A 13892-nucleotide genomic window follows, 5' to 3' on the forward strand; every position below is an offset into this window, starting at 1 on the left:
TGTGAGTAGTGGAGTTGAATTTTATAGTTCAATTCAATATAATTGTGTTGAATGATAGTTTAAGATGAAATTAGTGTTATAATGTAAGATAAGTATTTATAAAATAAATAAATAAAGAAATTCAGGGAAGGGGCATGGATAGTGGTCATGAACCGGCCCGTTGTCATCCCTAATCTCGCACGAGACTTTCTAACAACTAACCTACATCCATAATTGGATGATTAAGACTTCAATAGAAACCGGCCCAAAATAAAAATTTGAATAGACAATTATTCAGTTGGTCCTCTTTTAGCTCTTTCTGCTCCCATAGGTGATTTTATGAAATTGATGAAACAAAAAGATTTGAAGGGTCCCTATTTGGCAAGACTCTATCTGCAATGTAAGAGTACCAGTCATCTCTCCTGTCACAATGGAAGCCCTAAGATTTCAATTTCAAGTAAAAGACAGAGGAAGGCCCACTCTTCCATTTCCAATAGTTGGAGTTGGAGTTGGAGTTAGAGACATGAACGCCTTGACAGACTAGCAATGCAAAGTGAAGGGCCCCACGCTGCTTTTGTCTTTGCCCTAAACATGTCCGCAAGCTGCCAAGGGCGTCCCCGTGAACCGCAATTTTCATCATGTGAGCCCTGCAGCTGTCTTTCTCACAAGCCACCCATGCTTTAGATTTTTACTCAATTACCTAGCGACCTGATTTTGACTCCTTTCATTCTTTTTCTAGTTCTTGTTAGGGTAACTTAGCACCAACGAACACGCATTAAACATGTCAATATTTCTCTTAATTTAATCATTTTACTGCATGAATTTGAGATTTCACTTGCAAATGGCTCGAGATCAATTTGCGGTCTAATTCTTTATATACCAATTGACGACTCCTTACAAATTTGATGTGGGATTCTAACGTAGCACTATTATGAGTCAATTTTTCGAATAACTTAGCGAGTAATATAATGATTGTGGTTTTTAATAAATTATCAACTATTAAACTGGGTTTCAAATTCATTTTAATTTTTGAAGGACACGAGAAAATGAGTAAATCTGTCGTTTGTACTTGTATAAAATTTGAAAGGACTTTGTTTTTAAGTAGAGACAGAGTTCATGTCAAAAGTTGTAATTCATCCCTATATTTTATCAGGCCGAAGCAACAGGCATATTCCAAAGGAATCCTGGGGTTTATTAATAGTTGGTCAATTAAAAGTTAGTAATAATGACAAATGAATACAACAAGAAACTATTGTATGTTATATATAACATTAAGTAAGCAGAAAGGAATGGATTCCTAAATTTTGGTACTCTTGTAACGTACAAACATATATGCAACAAATTACACTTAGTCACGTAGGAAATTCTTGTCAGGACATGGGTCGTTGAGCTTGACGCATGAATAAATTGCTATGATATTATATTAAAATTTGAACATCCGCTAAATCAATCGGCAATGAGTAGAAAGGCCTAAGATGTTTGAAGTTCTTAAATTGACATTTCCGTCATTCGGTGATGTGGGATACTCTCAACACTGTACTTATGATTGTTGCATGAAGAGAGGAAGACTTTACAACCCATGCAAATGTTGTCAAAGCCATCAATATGCAGACACAGAGAGAATTAGAGTTTGAAAAGCTGGAAATATTAAACTGAATGATTCTACCAAGTAGTATTCAAACTCTTGCTATTTTTCATGAAAGATGTTTTGCGTGTATAGGAATTCACTTTCCCTGTCGTAGTATACAATATATTATGTTCGGAAATGGCAGTTGGTTTGGTCCTGCACTGAATTATTTTTAGTGTTTGAAAGTTGAAACTGGAAAGTGAAGGAACGAGGCAACAAGAAGATGAGGCAAGCGACAAAGATAAAGAAAATTGCCTTGGTGTGCGGTTGGCAGGCACATGCTAGTAGAGACCCCAGCACCCACGTTTTGGACCCATTAATTTCTGCTAAATTGTCTTGGCTTGGGGGCTTTTTTTTTTGATGAGATAGGGGGGGACAAACGGGGCTTTCACATACACTCAGTCCCTTTATTTATTTATTTATTTTTCAACATTCTTTCTTTCACAGTTTAGGGAATGTATACATATATGGTTATGCAAAGTTGTTATAGATTGTGAATTTAAACCATTAATCATGTTGATTCTTAGTGACCGAGCCACTTGTGATCGCTTCACTCGACTATGATGGCTTCACATGGGGCTTGAATAGCCTTCAATTTGGTTTACAAGATTTTAAAAATTGCGTTATTAGACCCCTCTGTTAATTATTGTCAGAATATGTGGTAAAATAAAGTCTGACAAAAGAAGATCACCCTTTACAATTTTGTCATCCACTCTCTTTTGCGTTTACGAAGGACCATCACACACGAAACTCCAAGTTTCACCCACCATTCCCCATTTCCTCCCACTTTTTTGCCTTTACAAAGGAAACATCACACACCCCATTTGATTTGATATTTAGTATAACCTCTCTCTCTCTCTCTCTCTCGTGAGCTCACAGTGACAAATTAGTTTTCGTCCGTGTAGAGTGCAAAATCAAACAGTCTTCCATGGCAGATTTTTCGTGACGTACGGTGTTTCAGAAGTAGTGTTTCTCTGGCCTAGGTAGCTAACCAGCCAGCAAGCAAGCCATTTTCCATAACTTGTAAAACTATTCTACTCAAAAATGGCCTCTCTCAGACTCCTCCAACATATGCTGCCATCAATATTGATATTGGCTTCTCTGCAAGCCTGCATGGGAGACACAACCGTCCCTGCCCAACTCAACAACGACATCTTAGGCCTGCTCGTCTTCAAATCCGACCTCCACGACCCTTCCTCCTACCTCGCTTCGTGGAACGAAGACGATGATTCCCCATGTTCTTGGGAGTTTGTACAGTGCAATCCAGCCACTGGAAGAGTCTCTCAGCTGTCCCTTGAAGGATTAGGTTTATTGGGAAGAATTGGTAAGGGGCTTCAAAACTTGCAGCATTTGAAAGTCTTGTCTTTGTCCAACAACAATTTCAGTGGTGACATTAGCACAGAGAAGCTTGCTCTGCCTCCCAATCTTGAAAGCCTTAATTTGAGCCGCAACAGTCTCTCAGGTCTCCTTCCCACTGCTCTTGTCAACATGAGTTCCATAAAGTTTGTTGATCTTTCTGAGAATTCACTCTCAGGAGCCCTCCCTGATAATCTGTTTGATAACTGTTTTTCGCTTCGGTACCTCTCCTTATCTGGCAATTTGCTTCAAGGACCTTTGCCTAGTACACTGCCTAGATGTTCTGTTTTGAATGGCCTCAATCTCTCCAATAACCATTTCTCCGGTAACCCAGACTTCGCTTCTGGGATTTGGTCTTTGAAGAGATTGCGTACTTTAGATTTTTCAAACAATGCTTTTTCTGGGTCTGTGCCACAAGGGATATCAGCCTTACACAACTTGAAAGTGCTTCTATTGCAGGGCAATGACTTCTCTGGGCCAGTCCCTGCTGATATAGGACTATGTCCCCACTTGGGTAGGGTTGATCTCAGCTATAATCTTTTCACTGGTGCATTACCAGACTCACTTCAGAGGTTGAATTCTTTGACATTTTTCAGTCTGTCTGATAACATGTTTACTGGTGATTTTCCTCAATGGATTGGTAACATGAGCAGCCTCAAGTATTTGGACTTCTCAAACAATGGCTTCAGTGGCAGCCTCCCAGCCTCAATAGGTGACCTGAAATCACTCAATTATTTGAGTTTGTCCAACAACAAACTTGTTGGTGCCATTCCTTTGTCTCTTGCTTACTGCAATGAGTTGTCCGTGATTCGGTTGAGGGATAACAGCTTCAGTGGAAGCATACCAGAGGGTTTGTTTGATCTGGGGTTGGAAGAAATAGACTTTTCCCAAATGGGACTTACAGGTTCTATTCCACCGGGTTCGAGTAGACTGTTTGAATCTTTGAAGATGTTGGATCTGTCAAGGAACAATCTCAAGGGAAATATTCCAGCAGAAGTGGGACTTTTCTCCAACTTGAGGTACTTGAATTTGTCATGGAACAATCTTCAGTCAAGGATGCCTCCAGAGCTTGGCTTCTTTCAGAACCTAACAGTGCTAGATCTTCGAAACAGTGCCTTATTCGGCTCTATCCCAGGGGATATATGTGATTCAGGGAGTTTGGGAATTCTCCAATTGGATGGAAATTCATTGAATGGCCCCATTCCTAATGAGATTGGGAACTGCTCATCTCTCTATTTGATGTAAGTCTGGTCACCTTCTTTTTTTTATTTCTTCTCAAATATCTGTGTTTTATTAATTTGAACTGTACTAATTGTGATACTTTTTTTGTTTTTGTAGGAGCTTATCCCACAACAATTTAAGTGGTCTTATTCCTAAATCCATTTCAAAGTTAAACAAGCTCAAGATTCTTAAATTAGAGTACAATGAGTTGAGTGGAGAGATACCACAAGAGCTTGGAAGACTGGAAAATCTTCTTGCTGTTAACATATCTTATAACAGGTTAGTAGGGAGGCTTCCTGTTGGGAGTGTATTTCAGAGCTTGGATCAAACTGCTTTGCAAGGAAATTTGGGTATTTGTTCACCATTGTTAAAAGGGCCATGTACAATGAATGTACCAAAGCCCCTTGTTCTTGATCCAAATGCCTACAACAACCAAATGGGTGGTCATAGACACCGTGATGAATCTCCGATGTCAACAACGGACCGTCACCACATGTTCCTGAGCATATCTGCTATTGTGGCAATTTCAGCTGCTACCCTGATTGTTGTCGGTGTAATTATTATTAGCCTTCTAAATGTATCTGCAAGGAGGAGGCCTGCATTTGTGGAAACTGCCTTGGAAAGCATGTGTTCAAGCTCTTCGCGATCCGGTAGTTTGGCCTCAGGGAAGCTCATTCTATTTGACTCAAGGTCATCCCCGGAATGGATTAGCAGTCCGGAATCACTACTTAACAAGGCCTCGGAGATCGGTGAGGGAGTCTTTGGAACAGTTTACAAAATCCCACTTGGAGCTCAGGGAAGAGTAGTAGCAATCAAAAAGCTGGTTACATCAAATATAATCCAATGCCATGAAGATTTTGACAGAGAGGTTAGAATTCTGGGAAAAGCAAGGCATCCAAATCTAATTGCCCTGAAAGGATACTATTGGACTCCACAGATGCAGCTTCTGGTAACAGAGTTTGCCACCAATGGCAGCCTACAATCCAAACTCCATGAAAGGCTTCCTTCGACTCCACCACTTGCATGGGCTAATAGATTCAAAATTTTGCTTGGCGCAGCAAAGGGACTTGCCCACTTGCATCATTCGTACCGCCCGCCAATCATTCACTACAACATAAAACCAAGTAACATCTTGCTTGATGAGAATTACAACCCAAAGATTTCAGATTTTGCACTGGTAAGGCTTCTAACAAAGATCGACCAGCACGTAGTGAGTAACAGATTTCAGAGTGCACTGGGTTATGTGGCACCAGAATTAGCATGCCAGAGCTTAAGGGTAAATGAAAAATGTGATGTATATGGTTTTGGTGTATTGATCCTTGAGCTTGTGACTGGTAGAAGGCCTGTGGAATATGGGGAGGACAATGTTGTAATATTGACTGACCATGTTAGGGTTTTGCTTGAGCAAGGCAATGTGTTGGGGTGCATTGATTTAAGCATGGGCCAGTATCCAGAAGATGAAGTCCTACCAGTGCTCAAGTTGGCCTTGGTTTGCACCTCTCAGATACCATCATGCAGGCCTACCATGGCAGAAGTGGTTCAAATTATGCAGATTATCAAGACCCCAATTCCACAAACATTGGAGGCTTTCTAATTTCCGAGAGCATTTCAATGTTTGCTTGACTTCAACAACAAAGAGATTTGCCCTCCAACTTGTTGGAATTTCTTACTAGTTTTTATGTGGATTGATAGGGAACTGCTCTACTTGTTAATTGTGGTTTTTTCTCACCTACAGTTACCAGATTTTCCTGCTTGCTAAATTGAATATGAGCATATATTGTGACATCCCTTTTGCTTTGTGGTTTTTTTTCCTTTTGTATTTATTCAAATTTTCAAAGTGGTAATGGAACTACCATATGCTTTCAAATTGAATGATGTGATTTGTTTCAGATGAGTGGTTCTGATACGTGAATGGTTTGAAAACTTTGGAAAAGGTATGTGATTGAACAGAATTGGTTTAGAATTCTTGCACCTCAAGAAAATGTAGTACCGGACAAAGAAAATTACCGTGCGCTTGCCCCCAAATATTAATGTCATGAAAATGAAACTTTTCAGATCCATTACATTTGATGGGACTTGTTTATTATACTAGCAATATAAGGGGATAGAGAGAATTAAACAGAACAAGTCGTCTGAATGAATAACCGCTCATAATAACTTGAGCTACAAGTTTCATGTCCTGATTTAGGAATCATTTGGTACACTCTATTAGGCTATATTAAACTGGATTGTATTGTACTATACGAAGCTTTTAAAAACTCTTTGGAACGACTTAAGCATGATATAAGAAGCTTTTAAAAACTCTTTAGAATGATTTAAGCATGATATAATTAGTCTTAAGCATCATATCAAAACGCAGTCTAGTGTAGTTAAGTACAAACTGGTTCTATTTAATACATTGTATTGAACAATTTGAACTGTTTATAAAAAAAGAACACAAATGGATTTTTTTTTCTCCGAAATCGTTTTTCTTGTAAACTTACCAAAAAAAACTTCTGTTTTTTAAAAAAAAAAGAAAAAAAAGAATAAAGGGCAAACACATGTCTTGTTTTTCACCTTCATTCTAGTTCCCCATAGGACATCTTCCGCTTTCTTCTTTAGGGATTGGCTTTCGTCTTGGTCTTTTTCAATTTTAGAAACTTTCCATATATTTTGTTTAGGATGGTATTTGAGCCAAATTCCGATCTTGGGACCTGTAAGATGGAGAACAACAAATTAAAACTAATCATGCTCAGTTCTCTCTTCGCGCTAAGCTTGCATTAAGCTCGTGTCTTGCTTTTCACCTTCACTCTGGTTCCCCGTAGGACATCTTCCGTTTTCTGCTTTAGGATTTGGCTTTCGTCTTGGTCTTTTTCTAAATCTGCTCTTTTTCAATATTTGCTGAGCAGCAGCAAATATTGAAAAAGACCTAGACAAAAGCCAATTCCTAAATAATAAAGCGGAAGATGACCTACAAGGAATTAGAGTGAAGGTGAAAGGCTAGACACGAGTTTAATGCAAGCTTATGTCGTGCCGCAAGAGAACTAAGCAGGGCTTGTTTTAATTTGTTGTTCTTCATCTTACATGTCCTAGGATCGGAACCTGATTCTGATACCATGCCTAACAAAGTATATGGAAATTTTCTTATATGTATTGTTCTCCAATATGGAGGTATTTATAAAGAAGTACAAAAATGTGTTAGTCTTAAAAAGATATGAAACATGAAGTAAATCTCAATATTATATATAAACGAGTAAGTAACTAAAATTCTAACTAAATAAGGACTCACCAACAGTGCACATATGAAGCATCTCCATCTACTACAGTTGGAATGCAAATAAAGAAGATGAATTTCTCGGGAATAAAAAAGTGTTCACGGGGTTGAAGATGAGTTGGTTAAAAAAAATCACAATTTGATTGTGATTTTGCATAATATGTATTGCATGTGTAAATGGACCCTACACAGGAGAGGTGACTTCTTTAACATTGTTTGTTGGTATGCTTTCCATTCTGTGAGGTAGACGACAGAACGTTTCACGGGTCTCCTTATAATTCACTTGGGATATTGTGATATAAAACGACATCATCAAATTGTATATAATATGAAGGAATATAACGAGGAAACAGGACCAGCCAATTTGCTTGTCCTAGTGTGAGTATTTTTTAGCGTTCTTTCTTATAAAAAATGTCGAGATATAACGACAGGTTGTTCAATTATGTTATGCCAAATATGATATATCAATTCTTCTCTCATGCGGACATTATTACCGTACGAATACCAATGTAAATATAGAAAAAAACAAGAAGTGTTAGTAGAAAATACATGGCATCCAAACAGTATTAATGCCCGGACATCCACATAGGAGATAATTTGTATAGATGTATATATAAAAAGTTATCACTTTACAATCTAAAACCATTAAAAATAAGATTTGGTCTTCAGAAATTGGGGGAATTGAATAATACAAAAGGATTTAAAGAGAATTGAATAATACAAAAGGATTTAAAGGATTTAAATGTCCCTAGACTGGATTGGTCATCAGAAAATAAAATAAAATTGTTTATTGTATATGTTGACATGAACCTTTAATTTCCCCGTACAATTGAGGTTCCTTGAAAAATTAGACCTTTAAATTCCTTGTGAGCAAATTTTCTTTCTTCAGAACTCGAATTTTTCTTAAATTTATTTTGCTTGAACAAATGAACCTACCAGAGCATTTTGAATCTTATATCCAACGAGACACACCAAAAACACTACTTCACAATCAAGAAATGTCTCATGTAATCCAAGTCATTTGTAACATAGTTCTACTTGACAAGTCAGCAGAATATAATACCAGAAAAGTGGGAAAATGAAGAGCTATCTCACTAGAAGGAATTGTTTGGTTAGGCATATTCCATGTTGGAATCATAATCTTACATCCAAACTTGCCATTAAACTTCATACAAAATATTGCTCAAAACTTGACAGATTCATAAAAATGAATTTAAGATGAATAAAAACAAAAACTCTAAACTCATTATCTTATACAGATAGCAACTGCCAAGGATAGATAGTTCTCCTTACGACTAACAATCGAAATACAGCATTACATCAGTTCTCATGCAAAGCCTTCGTCAAGTATAATCTGCTGAAGCTCTGGCCAGCAACCCTGTAAATGGTAAAATACAAACATAAAAATGAAATTAGTAAAACCTAAAAATTTCAGTAACACTGTTAGTGGCAGAAAACCCTTATCCCCCGTTACAGGCAGAAAACAGCCTGACCAACCTCTTAATGTACATGTGTTTGTAGAAGGGCAGAGATGCCTTGACTCAAGGATAACAAAAGAAAAATAGTAGTCCCCTACAACCAATATCTAAAGACACCAACTAAGTTTTACAAGGTAAAACAATCGAAAATGACTTTGTAAGATACGATCTGCCGTCGACAGAATTTGCAACATACCCATTAATTTGGTTGCAGTAGTTTGAGATTTGATTTGTTATGAGAAAGCTATCCAAACGTGATGGCTCGGGAAGTGGCTTAAATACAGGGTTTGAAGGATCCTCCTCAGGTAAAGGTTCTTCTCCTGTGGCCTTTCGCGCCATATTCTCCGCCCTACAAAACAAAGAACAGAAAACTAAATATGCAAAAAAAGTAAAGGCAATGAACACAGGCAAACTACATAACACAACCCTGAGTAGACAAAAAGAATCATGCTCCAAATGTTGCAAGAGAAAAAACTAAGCAACAGATTGTTTGATAGACAACATTTTTCTAATAGACTTTCTTCCAATTTTAGAATCCAACTAAGTTCATAAAATTGACCACCTAGCTTTATCTTCTATATGCATGCAATGTCTCTAACAATAAATAGCAGTATTGGAAAAAAATAAAAAATAAAAAATAAAAATTGCAAAGCTGAACACCAATCAACGTGCAAAATCCCCAAGGAGGAAATCCAAAACTGATAATAACAAATCTATCAAATAGCGGGGATAAAAGAATCCATTTCAAATTCACTATATTACCTTCTCTTTTGAAGCCATGCTTGCTGTTGGGCTTGCTGACGTGACAGGTTTCTATAATAGTATTGGAACTGGAAGACAAAAAACAAATCAAGATATGTAAACGAGGAATCATAACTTGAGAACCTTCAGGTAAAGAGAGGACAAACCTTCTGCTGTTCCATTGACAAATCGTCCATGCATTCAATAAGAAATTCCATATTCCTCTCCAGAAAAGGACTGGTTGACAATTGCAGACGATCATAATCACACTAAAACAGCAACATGGATAAAATAAGTCCTCAAATAATTTTAAAACTCATATAGAATTTCCCATGAAAAATATCGTAATACAAACCTGGACAACAGGTGTATCAGCTTCCAGCTCTGTCATAAAGGCACTAATAAGTGCAGAATTGGAAACCTTGATCTGTCAAGTTCAAGCAGCATAAACATCAAAACAAAATGGTAAACCCATGTGCAACCCTCAGACAAAGATCAGGCAAAACAAATTAAAGGAAAAAAAGGCATAAAAAATTTCACCACCTGCTATTAGAAAAAATGGAGAGTTTGAAAGTTTCATTAACAGGAAAATAACTCCATATCAATCAATGAACATATCTGGAATGTTTATATTTATTATGGTTTTTTTGGAGTAGTGCGTCTTCCTTGGTCCTTTAAACTTCTGTCAATAATTTAAAGGATAAAGTTCTTGGCCCCATAACAAATTCATGTTACTTTTCAAAAGATATTGGAAATTAATGCTAACGTACTTAAGAACTACTTAGAATTCTGTGGCTAATTTCTAGTACAGCTGATTGGTATGACCATTGATAAATACTTTGGTTACTCAAATTCTACATACTGAATAACGGAATGGTTAACTGTAACCATTAATTTCCAAGTTGAAGAGTGATAATATAGAGAAATAATTAAGAAATAAAACATACAAGTCATGATATAAAAACAAAAGAGCATTCCAAGATATGAGAAGGCACAAGCATACACTGTATTATGCTAGGACAAGAAATAATCAAGCTCAAAGCACTTACCGGTATTTCTTCAAATATATCCACCCATGATAGATTTTTCTCCCTCAACCTAATGACAAAAAAAAAAAAAACAAACAAATGAGTTTCCATGCAATAGTATAGGTTAACATAAAAGCATTGAAACAAAAAGAGAACATACTTCTCTCCCGTAAAATTGTTAGTGCGGTAAAGCTCCATGAATGAATCAGAAAGCTTCAACGCCTTGAGTGCTAAAACGCCTTGATTGGATTTCAATGGATCATAGATTATGCACACACAACGCCTAATATTTTCCTGCAAAAAAGATACTTATCAAATGATATACAAGAAAAACAACAACCACATGAAAAGGGAAAAATATCCGAACTGAAGTAATCAGATATGAAATCTAATTAGGGTAGCACTTAAAGCATGCAGTATTACTTTTAACTGCTTTGCTTTTTTGGAAGCCCAAGGCTACAGCAATGTACATTACAACGCAAAAATACGACTTTTGGTCCAAACACAAGTGTCCACCATAGGTTTTTCCAATATCAATATTTTTTCTCATCTTGAATTGACTTTCATGCAATGGAGTACGGTATCATTTTGGCAACTACAAAACTTTTAACAAGATGAGTAGGGTTTGGCTTTTACCTAATCAATTGATTTCTAGTAGATTTTGAATTATTCTCGTTAACAACTCTTCACAGTCCAAATATAAAAAAAAAACTGAAACCAACATTTTCCAAAGAATTTGGTTCAATTCTGGGTAGCTCGTTATATACTGAAACTTCACCAATTAGTATTTACATGTGTACATATATATATATATATATATATATATATATATATATATATATATATGAAAATTGTTCAAGCGCGAGCACACAGATGCAGACATGTAAGGGACTTGTGGACGTCTGCACCTGTACTGGCCTTTGTGTGTGTGTGTGTAACTTGATACACGCCACATCTCATTAGCCACTACAATTGCACTAACACCTGTGTCCCTCATGCGAACACCCTTGAATATGATATTGCCTCCTTGACACCACCATCACCCTTATTTCCAATGCCTTGGACAGCCCTTTTTCTAAACTTGAGACTAGACTAATGAGCTGAAGTTGTAATCTTCAAGGAGTCCAATTTGTCAGGACTAAGGCAGATAAAACTACTTTTTATAGTATTAACCACCTGAATATTATCCAGTTCAATTTCATTCTATCACCAAACCTCCTCACAAACCGCCTCTTCACCCTATTTTACTACAGTCTTCCTATTCCCCTCTTTTTCAAAAGAAGACAAGTTGCATTATTCACAAACTAAACGGAAAGTTTCTTCATGTCCCTATCCAATCCTATACTCTCCTACATTTAACACCCTAGAAGGCAACCTTTTGACAACTCTCAGGCGTACACTAGTGTATAAATAGGCAGAAATTGAGAATAAACTGACTTGCTGCTTAAATCCTTAACCTGATGCAACCAAAGCACCTTTCTTTTGCCATACATTTCTATTGCTTGCCCACTCTCAATTAACTTACAAATCCTAAAATTCTTGAAGCACATGTTCTTAGACTTGAAATCGAACCACAAAAGAAACTTGTAGGCAGATTTCTAAGTCACCTAGATGTGTTCAAATTCTAAAATTTTAGGAACTCGATTTAAGTAAAAACTCTATTTTATGTGGGCATGTCCAAATATTATGGTTCCACCACATCAATATTCTTGACTGAATAAAAGAATGCGTGTAAAGGGTAAATCAGAGAAGTGAAAAAGAGAGACCAAAGGATTTTATCTTCTTTTTCATGAAATTACACGTAACTAAAACAGTAATTTTAAAACCATTACCTGGTAGTTCATGAATGTCTCAATAAGCTCCACGGTTTGAAAAGAACCTAACAATGTTGATTGGTACCTGAAGAATATTAGGAAGGAGTGTTATACATTACACAGGAAAAAAGAAAAAACATAGGTAAACTTTGGATCAATATCTTGACTCACACTACTCGAAGATGTCCATTCATCATAGTGTATATTAGGGAACTCATTAATATAAATATGTGGATATGCATATGAGCTACCAGCTACACAACTTGGGAAAGAAACAACCAATTCGTAGAGAAAGAAAAGGAAAACAATAAAAATTTTACTAAACACACAACTTGAAATCTTTTGACATGCTTTGTTTGTCTAAGAAAGCATGTTAACTCAAAAGAAAAAAAAACTTACCATCCAACAGTGTTATTGTCAACATTGACCTCTCTCAAACATCTCATCATCTCAAGCTGGTAATTGGCGCCATCAGCTTCAATTTCTTCATCCTCCTCTCGAATCTGAATTTTGTTTACACAGAAGGTGGAATTTTAACGAAAGAGGAGGGAAAATGCACTCAAGTATCACAAAACAGAAGCTAACACATCATCATACCGGGAAGGGGAAACAATTAGTAACTTCAAGAACGCTGCCAACATCTAATCCCAGAAGCTGCCCTGTGACCAAAGCCGGTGAAAATTCCTTGCAATGTTTGATTATCTTTAAAATAACCTGTTTTTATTTTTGTGTAAAAACACAAAAAATATATATATATTAATACCAACAATAAGGTAACTCGGCAAACCCAGTTCCAAAAGCAATCAATTGGGGTTTCGTAAAAGGAGAAAAAAAAAAATCAGTATAACAAAAACCATAAGCTTACGAATGAGATTCTAGAATGGTACTAATTATGTGCCTAGTCTGATATTTTGGGAGCCATTGAAACAATGTAACATTTAATTGAGCTCGTTTTCCTTTTTCTTTCGCATAATTATATTCAACTTAGACATCCATAGTTTTCCAGCAATTTACAAAAAGCAAAACAGAGAAAAGACGAGAATCATGGAGAGTTACCAATCCCTCGATCTGAACAACTCTGAGCGGGGAAGCAACCTCTTCCGTCGCTGCCACCTGAAGAAAGGATCTTGCCACCGCTGTACAATCAACAAAACAAAACCAAATTTTCACAAAGAAGAAAAACAAAAGCATTCAAATTTACAGATAAAAATACAGATAGAGAATTGTACGAACGAGTTGCCATGTTGTAATTTCACGGAGAGAGCAAAAGACGAGAAGAGAGACAGAGCAATAGTACAAGATGGGAAGCTTTGTCTCTCTCGGGCGCGGAGGAACCTCTGTGTATAGTGAATGTGAAGATGATAGCTAAACCCTAGTTGTCGAAGGACGGGAAAA

At 36.8% G+C, this 13892-nt stretch overlaps 2 protein-coding genes across 2 annotated transcripts; one reads left to right on the forward strand and one right to left on the reverse strand.

Moving 5' to 3' along the window:
* The first annotated feature begins 2378 nt into the window (after positions 1 to 2378).
* On the forward strand, positions 2379 to 6072 carry LOC110749153 (Leucine-rich receptor-like protein kinase family protein). Its single transcript, XM_021949187.2, has 2 exons — positions 2379 to 4203; positions 4301 to 6072. The coding sequence occupies exons 1-2, from the start codon at positions 2651 to 2653 to the stop codon at positions 5775 to 5777; spliced, it is 3030 nt and encodes a 1009-aa protein (XP_021804879.2). The 5' UTR covers positions 2379 to 2650; the 3' UTR covers positions 5778 to 6072.
* A 2459-nt stretch (positions 6073 to 8531) lies between these two features.
* On the reverse strand, positions 8532 to 13892 carry TIF3H1 (translation initiation factor 3 subunit H1). The gene is made up of 12 exons (XM_021949411.2): positions 13731 to 13892; positions 13554 to 13633; positions 13095 to 13211; positions 12897 to 13000; positions 12516 to 12582; positions 10844 to 10977; positions 10705 to 10753; positions 10011 to 10082; positions 9823 to 9924; positions 9677 to 9744; positions 9111 to 9263; positions 8532 to 8814 (listed from the first exon to the last, which is right to left on the reverse strand). Exons 1-12 carry the CDS (start codon positions 13738 to 13740, stop codon positions 8757 to 8759), a joined length of 1014 nt encoding a protein of 337 aa, XP_021805103.1. The 5' UTR covers positions 13741 to 13892; the 3' UTR covers positions 8532 to 8756.

Source organism: Prunus avium, chromosome 1, assembly GCF_965620075.1.
Source record: "Prunus avium chromosome 1, drPruAviu1.hap1.1, whole genome shotgun sequence".
Classification (NCBI taxonomy): Eukaryota; Viridiplantae; Streptophyta; class Magnoliopsida; order Rosales; family Rosaceae; genus Prunus; species Prunus avium.

Coding starts and splice junctions, on each gene's coding strand:
- TIF3H1 (XM_021949411.2), bottom strand. Junction 12,583..12,896: donor GACAATAACACTGTTGGATG/GTAAGTTTTTTT, acceptor AATATTCTTCAG/GTACCAATCAACATTGTTAG. Junction 10,083..10,704: donor ATATATTTGAAGAAATACCG/GTAAGTGCTTTG, acceptor TGAACTTGACAG/ATCAAGGTTTCCAATTCTGC.
- LOC110749153 (XM_021949187.2), top strand. CDS start 2,651: ATGGCCTCTCTCAGACTCCTCCAACATATGCTGCCATCAATATTGATA. Junction 4,204..4,300: donor TGCTCATCTCTCTATTTGAT/GTAAGTCTGGTC, acceptor TTGTTTTTGTAG/GAGCTTATCCCACAACAATT.